This window comes from Bos javanicus, chromosome 6, assembly GCF_032452875.1.
Source record: "Bos javanicus breed banteng chromosome 6, ARS-OSU_banteng_1.0, whole genome shotgun sequence".
Classification (NCBI taxonomy): domain Eukaryota; kingdom Metazoa; phylum Chordata; class Mammalia; order Artiodactyla; family Bovidae; genus Bos; species Bos javanicus.
Genome location: NC_083873.1, coordinates 66484905 through 66499088, shown reverse-complemented (window position 1 = coordinate 66499088; position 14184 = coordinate 66484905). Strand labels below are relative to the sequence as shown.

The window sequence follows — 14184 nt, the reverse complement described above, 5'->3', positions numbered from 1 at the left end:
TGATTTTCACAGAAACTCAACACTCACCATTTTCTTCATGGCAGTAATCAAAGCCTGCCACACTACATCTTCGAAAAACCATCTTATTCTCAGTGAGGGTTCCTGTTTTATCAGAAAAGAGGTACTGAATCTGTCCAAGATCCTCAGTGATGTTCAGGGCTCGGCACTGAACAGTAGAACCCATTTTCTCATTGTAGAAATCCACATCACTTTGAATAAAATATACCTGTCCAAGCTTCACAATTTCAATGGAAACATAGAGAGAAATGGGAATCAAGACCTAAGAAGAACCAAACAATTTAAAAACGTTAAAGGGAGAAAAGAAAGGATGAAAAGCCATACAGAGCTAGACAAGTAGGAAAGATTTTTAAATTGTATGATGAGCTCAATAGAAATTACCTGTAACAAAATGATCATGGTCCAAAACATATAGAAACCTGCCAACACTGGTGATAAGCTATGTCCATCTGGCTCAGGGATATTAAAAAAGGGTATGTTTTCATATCTGCTCAACCAGATTCCATGACCTTTCAAAAAATGCACAGACATCAAAAGGATGCTATGTATATGTTATGCAAATATAAAACTTTATTTCTAAAGAGAGAGAGATGACAGTATTTATTTTGGTCGAACACCAGCTATTTGAGAAACAAATTCAAATTCAAAAGACTACATGTTCTCCTGCCTCTCTCTCTCTTTACATCTCTTCCCAGGTCCCTTTATTACTGTGGCCACATGTAATCAATATTAATGCTTTTGAGATGAAGATGTGAAGAAAATAATTATTGGCCAATAACCACCCCCACTTACTGGAGTCAAACTTAAATTCATAAATATCATTTTGAAAATATAATACTTTAAAATGAATATCTTGAGGGAAAGATGTCAGCAAATAATCAAATTCTACCTACCCAATGCACCAGTTAAACACATTACGACCAAAAGTAGGACACACCAGAGGACATCTGTATTTGCTCTTCTTTCTAATTTGCTGCGCTTGTATCTTGGTCCGCTGTTGTTCAGCATTGCTTTGGTTTCATGGCCTACATGGGTAACAAAATATTCAGAAAATGTGGAAATTAAAGCCAAGTAGCAAATATCGTATTTTAAAGTCTCTCTGGCAGACAATTTAATGAAAAGTAGTTATGTAATACACTTTGTTAAATTTAGTTTCCATTTGTGATCCATTTAGAAAAACAGAGACCAATGATTAAGATTATCAAGACAAAATTTCCTTTCTGCTGCTAGAGATTGCATTTGAATAAGTGGAAAATGTTAACTTGCAGAAAAGCACAGAGGAGACGATGGTCAAAAGTCAGAAGGGTAACCAACCTGCATAAACCACAATGCCCATGACAGCCTCTGTGTTTCTAATGGTGCATCCTCTAAGCAATAAATTCTCTTTACTGAGACCCACGCGTTCTTTGTTGGAATGTTCTCTATAAAAAAGACAGCATATAGATTTATTTTTAAATAGCAAAAATGGGAATGGAAAAATAAACACTATGAATTTTGAGTTTTCTTGATTGAGTATAAAGTTAAGCAGTTCACAGGAAAAGTTTCAAATCTGGATGTACTTGATCTAGTTATTTCCCACTTTGGGAAAAAAGACACAACTGGTTTCTAACACTGTTTTCTATCATTCATTGTTTACTAACTATTAGTACTACAAAAACTAAAAGATAATCCAAATAAGAAAACTATTTTCTGTAGTAGAAACTGTATTTGGGAGTAACTTAATAGCTGATGAGGGAAAAGTTCTTAATGGAATTAGAAATTTACTATCTCGGCCCTAGTGAAATCAAGGATTATTCTTGGCCAATAATAGTAAGTGGCTACTAAAATCATTAGGTAGAAGGCTGGTGGGGAACTTTATAATGAAAGGGTAAGGCTAACAATACCAATCTTAACATAACTACAGGACATCAAGGCCTCCAGAAGTTTAGGGACAGAAACTGCTCACCCCCCTGGGAATCTAATCAAGCTTCTATGAGAATGAATCACACAGGGGTCTGTGGCATCAGGGGATCTGTGAAGCCTTTGAAACTGTATACAGTATTTCCCTGTGTGCGTCTATGTATGTACATTCATATACATCTGCCATTTTCTAGACAGTATTTCTTTCATCAGATTCTAAATGTCTGTGAAGAGTTTTCAGGAAACAAGGCCAGAAAAACATGTTAACCATCACCCAAGGATGAAGTTGGCCAAATCTATGAAATCTGCAGGGGTAACCTCTGCAGGCAAAATGATCTGGTCTATTTAACAAGTGTCATTTTGGGGGGTGGGGGGAGGGGAGCAGAAGTGGTGGAAGAGGGAATGGGAGGGGAAATTTAGAGACATATCAACTAAATGCAACATGTACACCTTTGTTTTGATCCTGGTTAGACTATATTAACTATAAAAAAATTTTGAGATAATTGGAGAAATTTAAACAAAGAGATATTACTTTGCCAACAAAGGTTGGTCTAGTCAAGGCTATGGTTTTTCCAGTGGCCATGTATGGATGTGAGAGTTGGACTGTGAAGAAAGCTGAGTGCCAAAGAATTGATGCTTTTGAACTGTGGTATTGGAGAAGACTCTTTAGAGTCCCTTGGACTGCAAAGAGATCCAACCAGTCCATCCTAAAGGAGATCAGCCCTGTGTGTTCATTGGAAGGACTGATGCTAAAGCTGAAACTCCAATACTTTGGCCACCTCATGCGAAGAGTTGACTCACTGGAAAAGACCCTGATGCTGGGAGGGACTGGGGGCAGGAGGAGAAGGGGATGACAGAGGATGAGATGGCTGGATGGCATCACCGACTCGATGCACATGAGTCTGAGTGAACTCTGGAAGTTGGTGATGGACAGGGAGGCCTGCTGCTGCTAAGTCACTTCAGTCGTGTCCGACTCTGTGTGACCCCAGGGATGGCAGCCACCAGGCTCCCCCATCCCTGGGATTCTCCAGGCAAGAACACTGGAGTGGGTTGCCATTTCCTTCTCCAATGCATGAAAGTGAAAAGTGAAAGTGAAGTCGCTCAGTCGTGTCCGACTCTTAGCGACCGCATGGACTGCAACGTACCAGGCTCCTCCATCCATGGGATTTTCCAGGCAAAGTACTAGAGTGTGGTGCCATTGCCTAGCGTGCTGCAATTCATGGGGTCACAAAGAGTCAGACACGACTGAGCAAGTGAACTGACTGAAACAAAGACCAGGTATTAGATACTACCAAGAAATTGTTCTTAATTTATTTAAATGTTATAGTGATGCTATGACTATTTTTCTATAAAGCTTTTTTCTGTTGTATATTCATACTGAAGTATTTACAGTGAAATGATGTGATGTAGGGGCATATAGAGAAGGAAGTGGGAGGATAATTGAAACAAAGTTGGCAAAGTATAAAATAGCTAAAACTGGGTGAGGGCCCATGGTGTTCATTACACTTTATATACAGGGAAATTGTCATTATATCTGCTATCCATGCTATCTTGCAAGGAAAAGAAAAAAGAAAGCTCTTCAAGAGAAATTTGAAGAGCTTTCCTACTCTTCAAATGATGAGGAAAATAGACAAATCTGCTTTGTCATTTTACTCCTCTAACTTGCAAAGTATTTTCTTTTAAGAGGTATGTGTTTACATTCCTTCATATATATGGGTTTATGCACAAAGAGAGACCCATGGGGTCATAGTCAGAACCAGCAGTGTCCTTGGGTTTAACCTAATTCTATCAATACTTCCTGGATTTACAGATGAGGAAATTAATCCCAATATTTACATTCCCATGTAGCATTCTCAGGCATGTATCCCAGGCTTGATTAGGCTCCACAACAACATAGCATTTATTATTCCTAGAACATTTACAGGAACAGATATAATATACAAAAGCATCAGTTACAAAATTTCTTAGTGTATTAAAATTTTGGAGGATCCTCATTTTTCACCCTTACATCACTCTAGTTTACCACCTTTACATTAAAGCCCAACTTTTATTTTGATTGTACTGGCTCCAAACTCTAAACATCCTGCACTCGATGAGTGTGTATTTGGCACGTATGATATGGGACCTTCAGATTCTGTGCAAGACATGGACTGTCTGATTACAGCCTTCATCCATTCAAGATGTACCATATGCCCAGCACACCCACCTGAATGCCGAGAACAGAAAAACAAACTTAGATAGTCTTGGCCTCTGTGGTTTAACATGAGATGATTCATATAGAAACGTCTAAGTATAATAACAATAATATAGTTATTATGATAGAAATCTGATATTCAGCATACAACTTGGGCACAAATAGGGAAAAGTCAGTGCTTCCTGAGAGTAAGATGATCATAGAAGCCATCAATAATATAGAGAGTGAGCCTGAACATCTCAATTTCTGTTAATTTTAGAAAATAGGCCACACAGCAGGAAAAATGTAAGGATCTAGTTCAGCAGATAAAAACTATTTCACAAAAAATTACTGTATCCACCTGGGCTGACTCTACTAAATATGCATGCTCTGACTCAGATTCTGTGCAGAGTACTATATTCCAGACCACACAGAAAGAGACTAAAGTTCTGTTCTTTTCTGTCCAGAATTGTGCCAGAATCTAGTCTGAGCTTGTCAGGGGAGTCAGCGTTCCCAGTGAGGGGCTGTACAAACTGGACTCTAAGGTATTTTTTGACCCAGACCTCAGGTGTTGAAGTACAGGTCATAAAAAATGACAACCTCTAAATCTTCCAATTACAACAGGAAATGTATAAATAGTCAGCAGTTGAGAAAATAATACTAGAAATGATTCTTCTTAAACTTACGAGCATGTTTCTGATGGCAGGAGAATCTGCTAACTCCCCTTCATCATCTCGCCTCTCTATGATCTTCTATATAGCTCACCGACCCTCCAAACATACTTAAACCACTTAGGACTCCACAAAGGCACTGTGGTCTCAGGCCCCTGTGTTATAACCTGTATTGGTTCCTCAACCGAGAACGTCAGTAATTCTCTGTATTTAGTTGTATTTAGTTGTCTGCCTGGTATCTTATTTTTGATGGTTTAAGTCTGGCATTATCTCTTTATCTGGACTAAATCCTTTCCCTTTTCCCACTGCATAGCTTCCTGTCCCTGCACCAACATCCATCTGTATCAGATGCTACTTAAAGATGGTACCATTATGTTCTAAACTTCCATTTTGACAATTCTCTAAAATTTTAAACAACTTATTGAAGAATAACAAGAATCATACAGTAAATACATATACTGTACACATTTAAAGTGCAAAATTTGATGTTTTGACATGTTTCCTTTGTGAAAACATAACTACAATTAGGAAAATGAACAAATCCATTGCTTCCTAAGGTTTCCTTATGTGTTTCTGTAATCTTTTCTTCCTCTTCTCCCTCTCCCAGGCACCCACTATCTGCTTGCTATCACTATGAGTTAGCTTTCTTTTTTGAGAAATTATATAAATCAAATCATATAGTATATATTCTTTTTTGTCTGGCTTCTTCCACTCAACATTATTTTGAGATGCATCCATGTTGCTGCATATATCACTAGTGAATTCCTCTTCACTGCAGAGTCGTATTCATTGTATGGCTCTATCATTTGTTTATCCATTTACCAGTTGATGGAATATTTGGGGCTATTACAAATAAAGCAGCTCTGAACATTAGTGTCCACGTTAGTATACGGATAAATGTTTTCCCTTGAGTAACTACTTAGGAGTAGAATAACCAGATCATAAAGTAGGTGTGTATTTAATTTTTTAAGGAAATTTCCAAACTATTTTCTAAAGTGATCGTGCTTTTTCCATTCCTACCAGCAGTATATGCATATTCTAGTTTCTCTACATTCTTGTGAAAAGTTAGTATAGTCAGTCCTTTTAATTGAGGAGTTACACTCCTAAGGCTTTAACTTGCATCTTTTCACGCAGATATCTAAAGTTCATGCATTGTCTTTGGTGAAGTGTCCAATATTTTCGATCATTTAAAAACTGTACTGTTCATTTGCTTATTGAACAATAAGCAAATAATAAAGATTTTATTTAATAATAAAGACATATATTCTGAACACAAGTCCTACATGAGATATACACACTGCAAGCTATTTTCTTCCAGTTTGAATGAAAACTTACGTTTTCATTCATTTAGCAGTGTCATTTGAAAAGAATAAGTTTCTAATACTGACAAAGTTATTTAATTATTTTTGTCCTTTTATGAACTGCACTTTTGGAGTTATATCTAAGAAATCTTTGACTAACACAAGATACCAAATATTTCCCCTATGTTCCCTTCTAGGAGTATTATAATTTCAGGTTTACACTGAAGTACAGGATCCATTTTTAGTTAATCTTGGTGATTAATCTTGGTGGTGAGAGGTCTGTGTTGAAGTTTATTTTTTTTAATATGTATGTGTAATTGTTGCAGCATTTGTTGAAACAACTAACCTTTCTCCACTAAACCGCTTTTTCATCTTTGTAAAAATCCTGCTGCCCATAAATGTCTGGACCAATTTCTGGACTCTAATCTACTCCATTGACCTACTGGTCTATCATTATGTCAAAAACAAAATTTGGTGGTCTTAGCCCTCCACATCTGTTCTTCTTTTTCAAAGTTGTTTTAGTTAGATGATTCTATCTCCATATAAATTTTTAGAATAAACTTGCCAGTTTCCAAAAATGAAATTTAAAAAAGGATGGGGGTGGGCTTCTTGGATAGCTCAGTTGGTAAAGAATTGCCTGCAATGCAGGAGACCCCAGTTTGATTCCCGAGTCAGGGAGACCCCCTGGAGAGGGATAGGCTATCCACTCCAGAATTCTTAGGCTTCCCATGTGTCTCAGCTGGTAAAGAATCCACCTGCAATGTGGGAGACCTAGGTTCGATCCCTGGGTTGGGAAGATCCCCTGGAAAAGGGAATGGCTACCACTCCAGTATTCTGGCCAGGAGAATTCCATGGAGTATATAGTCCATGGGGTAGCAAAGAATTGGACATGACTGAGCAGCTTTCACTTTCAAAAATAAAAAACTTTGTTGGAATTTCAATTGGGATTACACTGAATCTACAGATCAATTTTGGGAGAAAAACTGACAACACTGAGTTTTAATGCATGAACAACAAATATCTCTCCATTTAGTTACATCTTTAGTTTATCTCAACCATGTTCAGTGATTTTCAATATGTAGGTCTTTCATATCTTTTGTCTGGTTTATTCTTAAGTATTTTTTCTGATGCTATTGTAAATTGATTTTTTAAAAAGTTTTGATATCTGAATGTTCTTTGGTATGTACATAAATACATTAATATTTTTATATTGATCTTATTTCCTACAACACTGCTAAACTATTAATTCCAGTTGCTTTTTAATAGATTTCATCACGTTTTCTACAAAGACCATCATCTCATCAATGAATAAAAGACAGTTTTACTGCTTTATCACTTACTGCTTTTATTTCGTTTTCTTTACATTAGCTAGGAGCTCCTTGAATAAAAGTGGTAAGAGATAATATTCATGTCTTGTTCTTGATCTTAGGGGAAAGATGTTTAGTCCTTCACTATTCACCACTCCAGTATTCTTGCCTGGAGAATTCCCATGGATAGAGGAGCCTGGCAGGTTACAGTCCATGGCTTCAGAAACAGTCGGGCACGACTGAGCAACTCAGCACACAACACACTAAGCATGATGCTAGCTGTGTGGTGTTTATAGATGCCCGTCAATAAGAAGAGAAAATTTCCTTATATTTTCAGTTTGCAAAAATGGAAGTTAGATTTTGTCAAAGTTTTTCTATGTCCAGGAGATTCTCACCTGGTTTTTCTTTTCCATTTGTTAATTACGGTTTGCTAATATTATAAATTACATTGTTTGATCCTCTAATGTTAACCAACACTGCATTTTTGGTGTAAGTCCTACTGAGTCATTATTACTTTCCTCTTTATATATTGTTGGGTTTGCTTTGCTATTAATCTGTGTAAATTTTTTGCATCTATGATCACGAGGGCTATACACCTTCCTTTAAATGTTTCTGTATTCTTTTGGTATCAGGACGATTCTGGTGTCAAAAGATGATTTAGGAACTTTTTTTTTTCTCTGCCATCTTCTTATAAGATCATCACTATGAAGTAGGTCTAACTGACTTCTCTTAAACATTAGGAAGGATAAAAAGAGTCGGTGGTTGGGGGCCAGAGTGAGGTACTTCGCCCGTGGCAAAGCTCATGAGGAAGGAGGCTCGACATACGCAAAGGTGGGATCAAGCCTCAGGAGTCCCCCTGGAAATCCTCGAGCATCTACCCCCATAACCAGAGCCTGCCTACTTTACTACTTTGTGCTCTCACCTACACCTCTGACTTTACAGGGGGTTGTCCCCCACCACCTCTTTCGGAGAAGGAGTTAACCTAGAGCTCCAGTTAATAATAATTCCTGGGCGTGATAGGAGTGTTTCAACCTACAAACTACTCTGAAGGTTCTCTAGCCTGCCTGACAGGCTTGTCCGGCCACATGTGATTGCTCACAGCCTCCCAACCGTGAGAGGCACGAGATGCTTTACGCCTTCTAAAAACAGGTTCCTTAGAAAAGTTAGAAAACTATTAGTATAATGGGCTGATTAGAAATTGTATTGGTGAAGGGTTTTTCATTTGTTGAGCCAATGTTTGTTGCTAAGTCTCCACATCCCCTGCCCTTACACACATTAATGAATATATAGAAGAAATAAGTATTAACCTTAGATATTAATCACATTAGACCTTAGGCTAAGTAAATTCTTTCCTTAACTAAAACCCACTACACCCTCACCCTATAGGAATGTAACTTTATTTGGGTGGCGTCTGTTTTAAGAATAATCACCCCTGGAGAAATAAGTGTCCTGGTTGACTGACTGTTGTCAAAAGGAGAGGGTCATAAATTGTCAGCAGGCCCCTGGCCAGAAGATGATGTAACACCCCTAAGACCTCTGTATACATTTGTATGAAGCACCTGACTTTGATAAAAGTCAGGACTGCTGACCCCCCGTGACTTTTGCATAACATCTCAGTGTATAAAAGTAGACCATGGAAAATAAAGAATTGGGATCAGTTTCTCGAAATACTGGTCTCCCCATGTCGCTCTCTCTCTCACTCTGGCTGAGTCTCCATCTGGAGTAAGGAACCTGCCATGCTTACTAATTATGCCTGGGCTTCTAAGATCCGACCGGGGAGGCCTCAGTGTCTCCTCTCCTTCGGGAGAACGGAAGGACGCCTGCGGCCTTCGTAAGTGGTGCAAACTTCTTGTCTTGAAGTTTTATTGGTCTCCCGCGTAAACCAAGCTACTCAGCCTCTTTTCTCCACTGAATTTTCCTACTGAGCTATCCTCATTCTATTACTCTTTACATCTCTAATTAATACCTAATTGAAGCTATTGTATCCTGATACTTGCCGACGCCGTCCCTGCTTCGAACACCCTGGATCAGCCGGGGTCCACAGTCGGTAACTTGGATCAAAAAATAAAGCACTTAAATGGCAGAAGCAAGCCAGAAATCAGGTTAAGACCCTAAATTCTACCTTCCATTGGAAAGGGATACAGATGCCATAGGAAGCCTCCAGATGGATGCTGTTGTGGATTCCCATAGTTTTTCTTAAATGTGTTTCAAAGTCATTGGCTAACTTTTACCAACTGAGTTGCCCACCTACTCTAATACGACAGAAGGACACCATCCTGTTATGTCACTTAAGCTGCTATGTCTGTCCAAACACTTTCTTCCAAATAACTAAGATGTCTTGGGCTTAACATGGAGCTCATGTAAATCATTCATATATCACTGAAAGAGATTCTAGGGTTATTTTAAGAACAAGATTTTGTTGTTGTTTTAAAAATATACATAGGTAAATATTTATCAAATAATTAAAATAAGCCAAATTTATAGGTAGCTTAACTTACAGCCCTTAGTGATTTAACTTGGGTATAAGTACACAAAAGTTTTGTTTTTTTTTTTAGTTAAATATAACTGCAACATACAATTCCACTCACACCCACAAAGGAAAAGTCTTGTATCACTCACAGGAAGCCTCGGAATCTGTTGAGGTCATTGTTTGGACTTTCACATTCTATCCTACTGGAGAATTTCTCAGGATCAACTTCAGAGTCCTAAAAATATATATATTTCAAAAATTACCACACAAAAATTAAAGGTTAAATCTTGAGATTTAAGTGTTTATCCTTTCACTAAGATAAAAGGTATTCATGTCACAAAATATATGTCAAAAATTGCCCAAATGAAGGAAAGTACACACATAATTATGAATGAATAGATAAGATGAGAATGGTCCTAGAGCATTAATAAATATCTTCAGGTGATAAGAATGGCTGAACTGTACACCGAAATTCATGCAGGACTCCCTGCAGGAGGGAGCTTCTCCTACAAAACACACTCTTTTATCCGAAAGACACTGAAAAGCTGAAAATACTTTTCTTATTGTTCTTTACACATATAGGTAGTTTCTGAGATTAAGTGTATATCTATATACACACACACACACATACACACACACACACATATGCATGTAATATAGGCTTCCCAGGTGGCACTAGTGGTAAAGAACCCACCTGCTAATGTAGGAAACATAAGAGGTACAGGTTCAATCTCTGTGTTCGGGAAGATCCCCTGGAGGAGGGCATGGCAACCCACTCCAGTATTCTTGCATGCAGAACCCCATGGACAGAAGAATCTGGCGGGCTACAGTCCATAGGGTCACAAAGAGTCAGACACAACTGAAGTGACTTAGCATGCATGCATACTGTATATAAGTACTCTGAGCATGCATGCATTTAATCTCAGCAAATTTTATTTAAAAAATTAAATCTAGATAGATCTCACAAAATTCTGTAATAGGTCAAAAAATAATTTTAAAATGCTTTATGAAACCAACAAGTGAATAAACAGTGTCTTACAGAAAATAGGCATGGCTTGTATAATGCATGGATTCACTAAGAACAAGCCACATCAATCTTATATCCTTTCCTTTTTTTATATGGTTTTTTGGATAAGATAAATGCTACTGATACATCTCAAAGTATTGATATGTGTATCAGCAAACATTTGAAAAATGAGTCATATGATCGTGTGATTTGGCTTGCTAATAATTGATATTTACTGAGTTCTTCTAATGAGTTAGAATCTATATTATGCCCTTTAAACATCTTAACTATTTTCTTCTTCACTAGATACTATAATTAGGCCTAATTAACAGATGAGGAAAGATACACACAAAGAGGACCAATAATTTGCTAAAGGTTTCAAAACAAGAAGGTTTTTAGAGTCAGGATTATAATTGAGGCCATAAGAGTCTGGAGAGCTTACCCTTAACTGAATGTAAAGTATGCTGATTAATCAACTGGTATCACCCCTCAAAGTAGGTATTTAGTGGTATGTAATTTCCAAGTGGTAGAGGATTTTTACCAATGTTTTAAGTGTGAAAATGCTTACAAATGTGACAATGACAGGAAGTTGAGAGGCATAACAATCAGAGGATCTAAATTAATCTATAGGTAGAAAGATGGACTTAATGTGACAAGATCAAATTTACCAAAGGATATAATGAGGTTACAATATTTTTGGTTTGTAAGAAACGTGACTTAATAGTAGTTCAAGTAAAAAAAAAAAAGTTACATTTTAAAATACCTCATTTTAAGTGCTTCCAGAGAAAGGAAAGAAAGACTGATAGGCACTTTGCATGATGTTTTTATATATATATTCTTCATTTTGTCATACAACAGGCTATGAGGGAGGTGTCATCATTTCCACTTTAATAAACTGAGGCATAAAGTCTTTAAGTGACCTCCCCAAAACCACACAGTAATTAAATGACAGAACTGTTTGAATGTTACTCAAACTTGTGTTAATATAAATTCAAAGTTCTTATTTCCCTCTCCACAGTATGTGAAGAGTCAGAGCTCTGTGGCATGAGAAGTTATGAAAGTCTTAAAAGGCCTTGATACATAAGTAATTACCAGATTTTAGGAACAATAACCAAATGATATCTCCAGCTTCAATAAAACAACATACAAATAGAAGCTTAAGAAAAACAGAAGTTGATCATTTCTATTACAAAAGAATTTTCCAAAACTGTTAGGTTTCGTAAATTCAATTCCCAGAAATGTGATTGTCAGAATGAAATGTCTGAACTTCGAAGTCATTATATCCTATTATCTATGAAATATGGCACACTTCTACTGATATCTGGAATTACATTAAGCCCTCGAGACTTCTATTTTGTAAAGGTAAAAATATATTTGAAACATCTCTTTATCTGTACATGTGAAAATGAGCTCAGTCATCTTCTGAAAAGAAAATGTTAATATCACCAATGGAGAACACATTTTTTACCTGCTCTGCATATCTCCGAACCACCTGCTTCTGTTTTAAATTGCTCTCTCCATCAAGACCAGAAGTCTCAATGTGACAGATTCCATCTGGATCAGTGGAAAAGAGTAAAACCATATCTGCAGGAATGACCTCATTACAGGAAAGGTGAATAAAGTCCCCAACAGTAACATCTTTCCAGCATCTGTCCACATATTTTTTCTCTTTCCTAAAATTGAAAAAAAAAAAAAAGTTTAAAAAGAATCTCAAGCCCAAAACTCACATAATGGTTTTTTTTTTTTTAATTTTAGTTTATAACTTAAAGTGATTTAAAAATTTAGGGTGATCTGTTAAATGCTAAAAGGGGAAGCCAGAGAATTTGTAAAACTTAAATTCCACAGCTTGCTTCATCTGAAAATTTAGTTACTAAGTTTTTCAATTCTTTTTTTCCTGTGAGATTTTGAACCATTATGTTAATTGAGTAATTCTGGAATAAAATTAAAATTAACACTGGATGGGTTTATTCATAAATGAAGCATTTCCTGCGTGCTCTCCATGTCAGGTATCAAGGATCCAAAAGTGCACAAGATACATTATCCGCTCTTGGAGAGCTTCTCATCTGGTAGATAGGATGAGTAAAATAAACTCAAAAGAAAATAAACACCCAGACATTTAAAAAATCATTATACCAGCATATTAACACCCACAGTGTATGTATTCAGTCACTAAGTTGAGTCCAACTCTTTGCGACCCCATGGACTTTAGCCTGCCAGACTCCTCTGTCCATAGCATTTCCCAGGCAAGCATACTGGAGTGTGTTGCCATTTCCTTTTCCAGGGGATCTTCCCGATGCAGGGATTGAACCTCTGTTTCCTGCATCTCCTGCACTGGCAGGCGGATTCTTTACTGCTTGAGCCACCTGGGAAACCCCATTAACACCCCTAACTATCATTTAATAGAAATACTGGTTAAAACAGTTCTGAATTGGCTATAGCTGATCCCTAGAAAGGAAAATAAGAATTTTTAACCCTTTTTGAAAGTGCAGGTTTTCATTCTATATATTCAATTCTTTTTAAAAGAAAGGCACATTAATTGAGGTTGATTTGCCTTAAATCTCTTGCTTTGTGCTAAAGTTTTACCAAAGTTTTTACAGCTTTTCATAAAAAATGGCATGAATTGGATTCCACAAAGCGTTTTCCTTAGGAGTAGAATAGTAAGTTTGTATCATAGAAAACCATGTAACTAGTTAAGCAGCATTTCGCATCCAATGATTCCAACAAGGTCTTAAAAAGATCTGTCTCATTTCCTTATTGTCTCCCATGTATCTGTAAAGAACTAGTATTTGTCATAAAAAGGCACTTATTTTAAAGTAAAGATTTATTTTCTATTATGGAGCTAAATACTCAAATTTGTTGTCAAGAAGCTTAGGAGATAGCTATATTCTAAAAGCTATATGACCTATATATTAAAAATGAATGCATCATATTAAATAGAAATGCTACATGAAGCCAACACTTACATACTTCTGCTACACAGAATTATACTGTTATTTCAAGAAATAATTCATCCAAAGGGCTACCTAAGAAGAATATTTTCAGGATATAGTCTCCCAAAATACCTTATGTACAAAGTTGAATCCAACTAAAAGAATTCCTTAATTACCTAAAGAGTTTGTTAGTTTACCACGAAAGATAAATCAATGCTTTGCTTTAACAGTTTTTCTTTAGTGTTTGAATGTATCAGTTTACTCTTCCATGGAAGCAAGAAACAGAAGACCCAAAAGGTAGGCAGGAATCACATTTTGAAGGTTCAGTCCTACTGCCATTCCTAGAAATAAGGATTTTCATTTCATAAAAACAAACAAACAAACAAACAAAAAACTGGAAAATCACTAA

The 14184-nt window shown here is 36.7% G+C and overlaps 1 protein-coding gene across 8 annotated transcripts in view; it reads right to left on the bottom strand.

Annotated features, from left to right (window-relative positions):
- Positions 1 to 14184, bottom strand: part of ATP10D (ATPase phospholipid transporting 10D (putative)) — a 137880-nt gene that overhangs the window by 71106 nt on the left and 52590 nt on the right. For 7 of the 8 annotated variants that reach the window (XM_061420076.1, XM_061420073.1, XM_061420075.1 and 4 more), the window contains 6 exons: positions 12314 to 12518; positions 9989 to 10074; positions 1333 to 1439; positions 912 to 1043; positions 400 to 527; positions 28 to 280 (listed from right to left, as the gene is read on the bottom strand). In XM_061420076.1, coding sequence (XP_061276060.1) covers positions 28 to 280; positions 400 to 527; positions 912 to 1043; positions 1333 to 1439; positions 9989 to 10074; positions 12314 to 12518 — 911 coding nt within the window. The remainder of the gene's footprint in view (positions 1 to 27; positions 281 to 399; positions 528 to 911; positions 1044 to 1332; positions 1440 to 9988; positions 10075 to 12313; positions 12519 to 14184) is intronic. The other variant, XM_061420078.1, reaches the window with a different exon arrangement.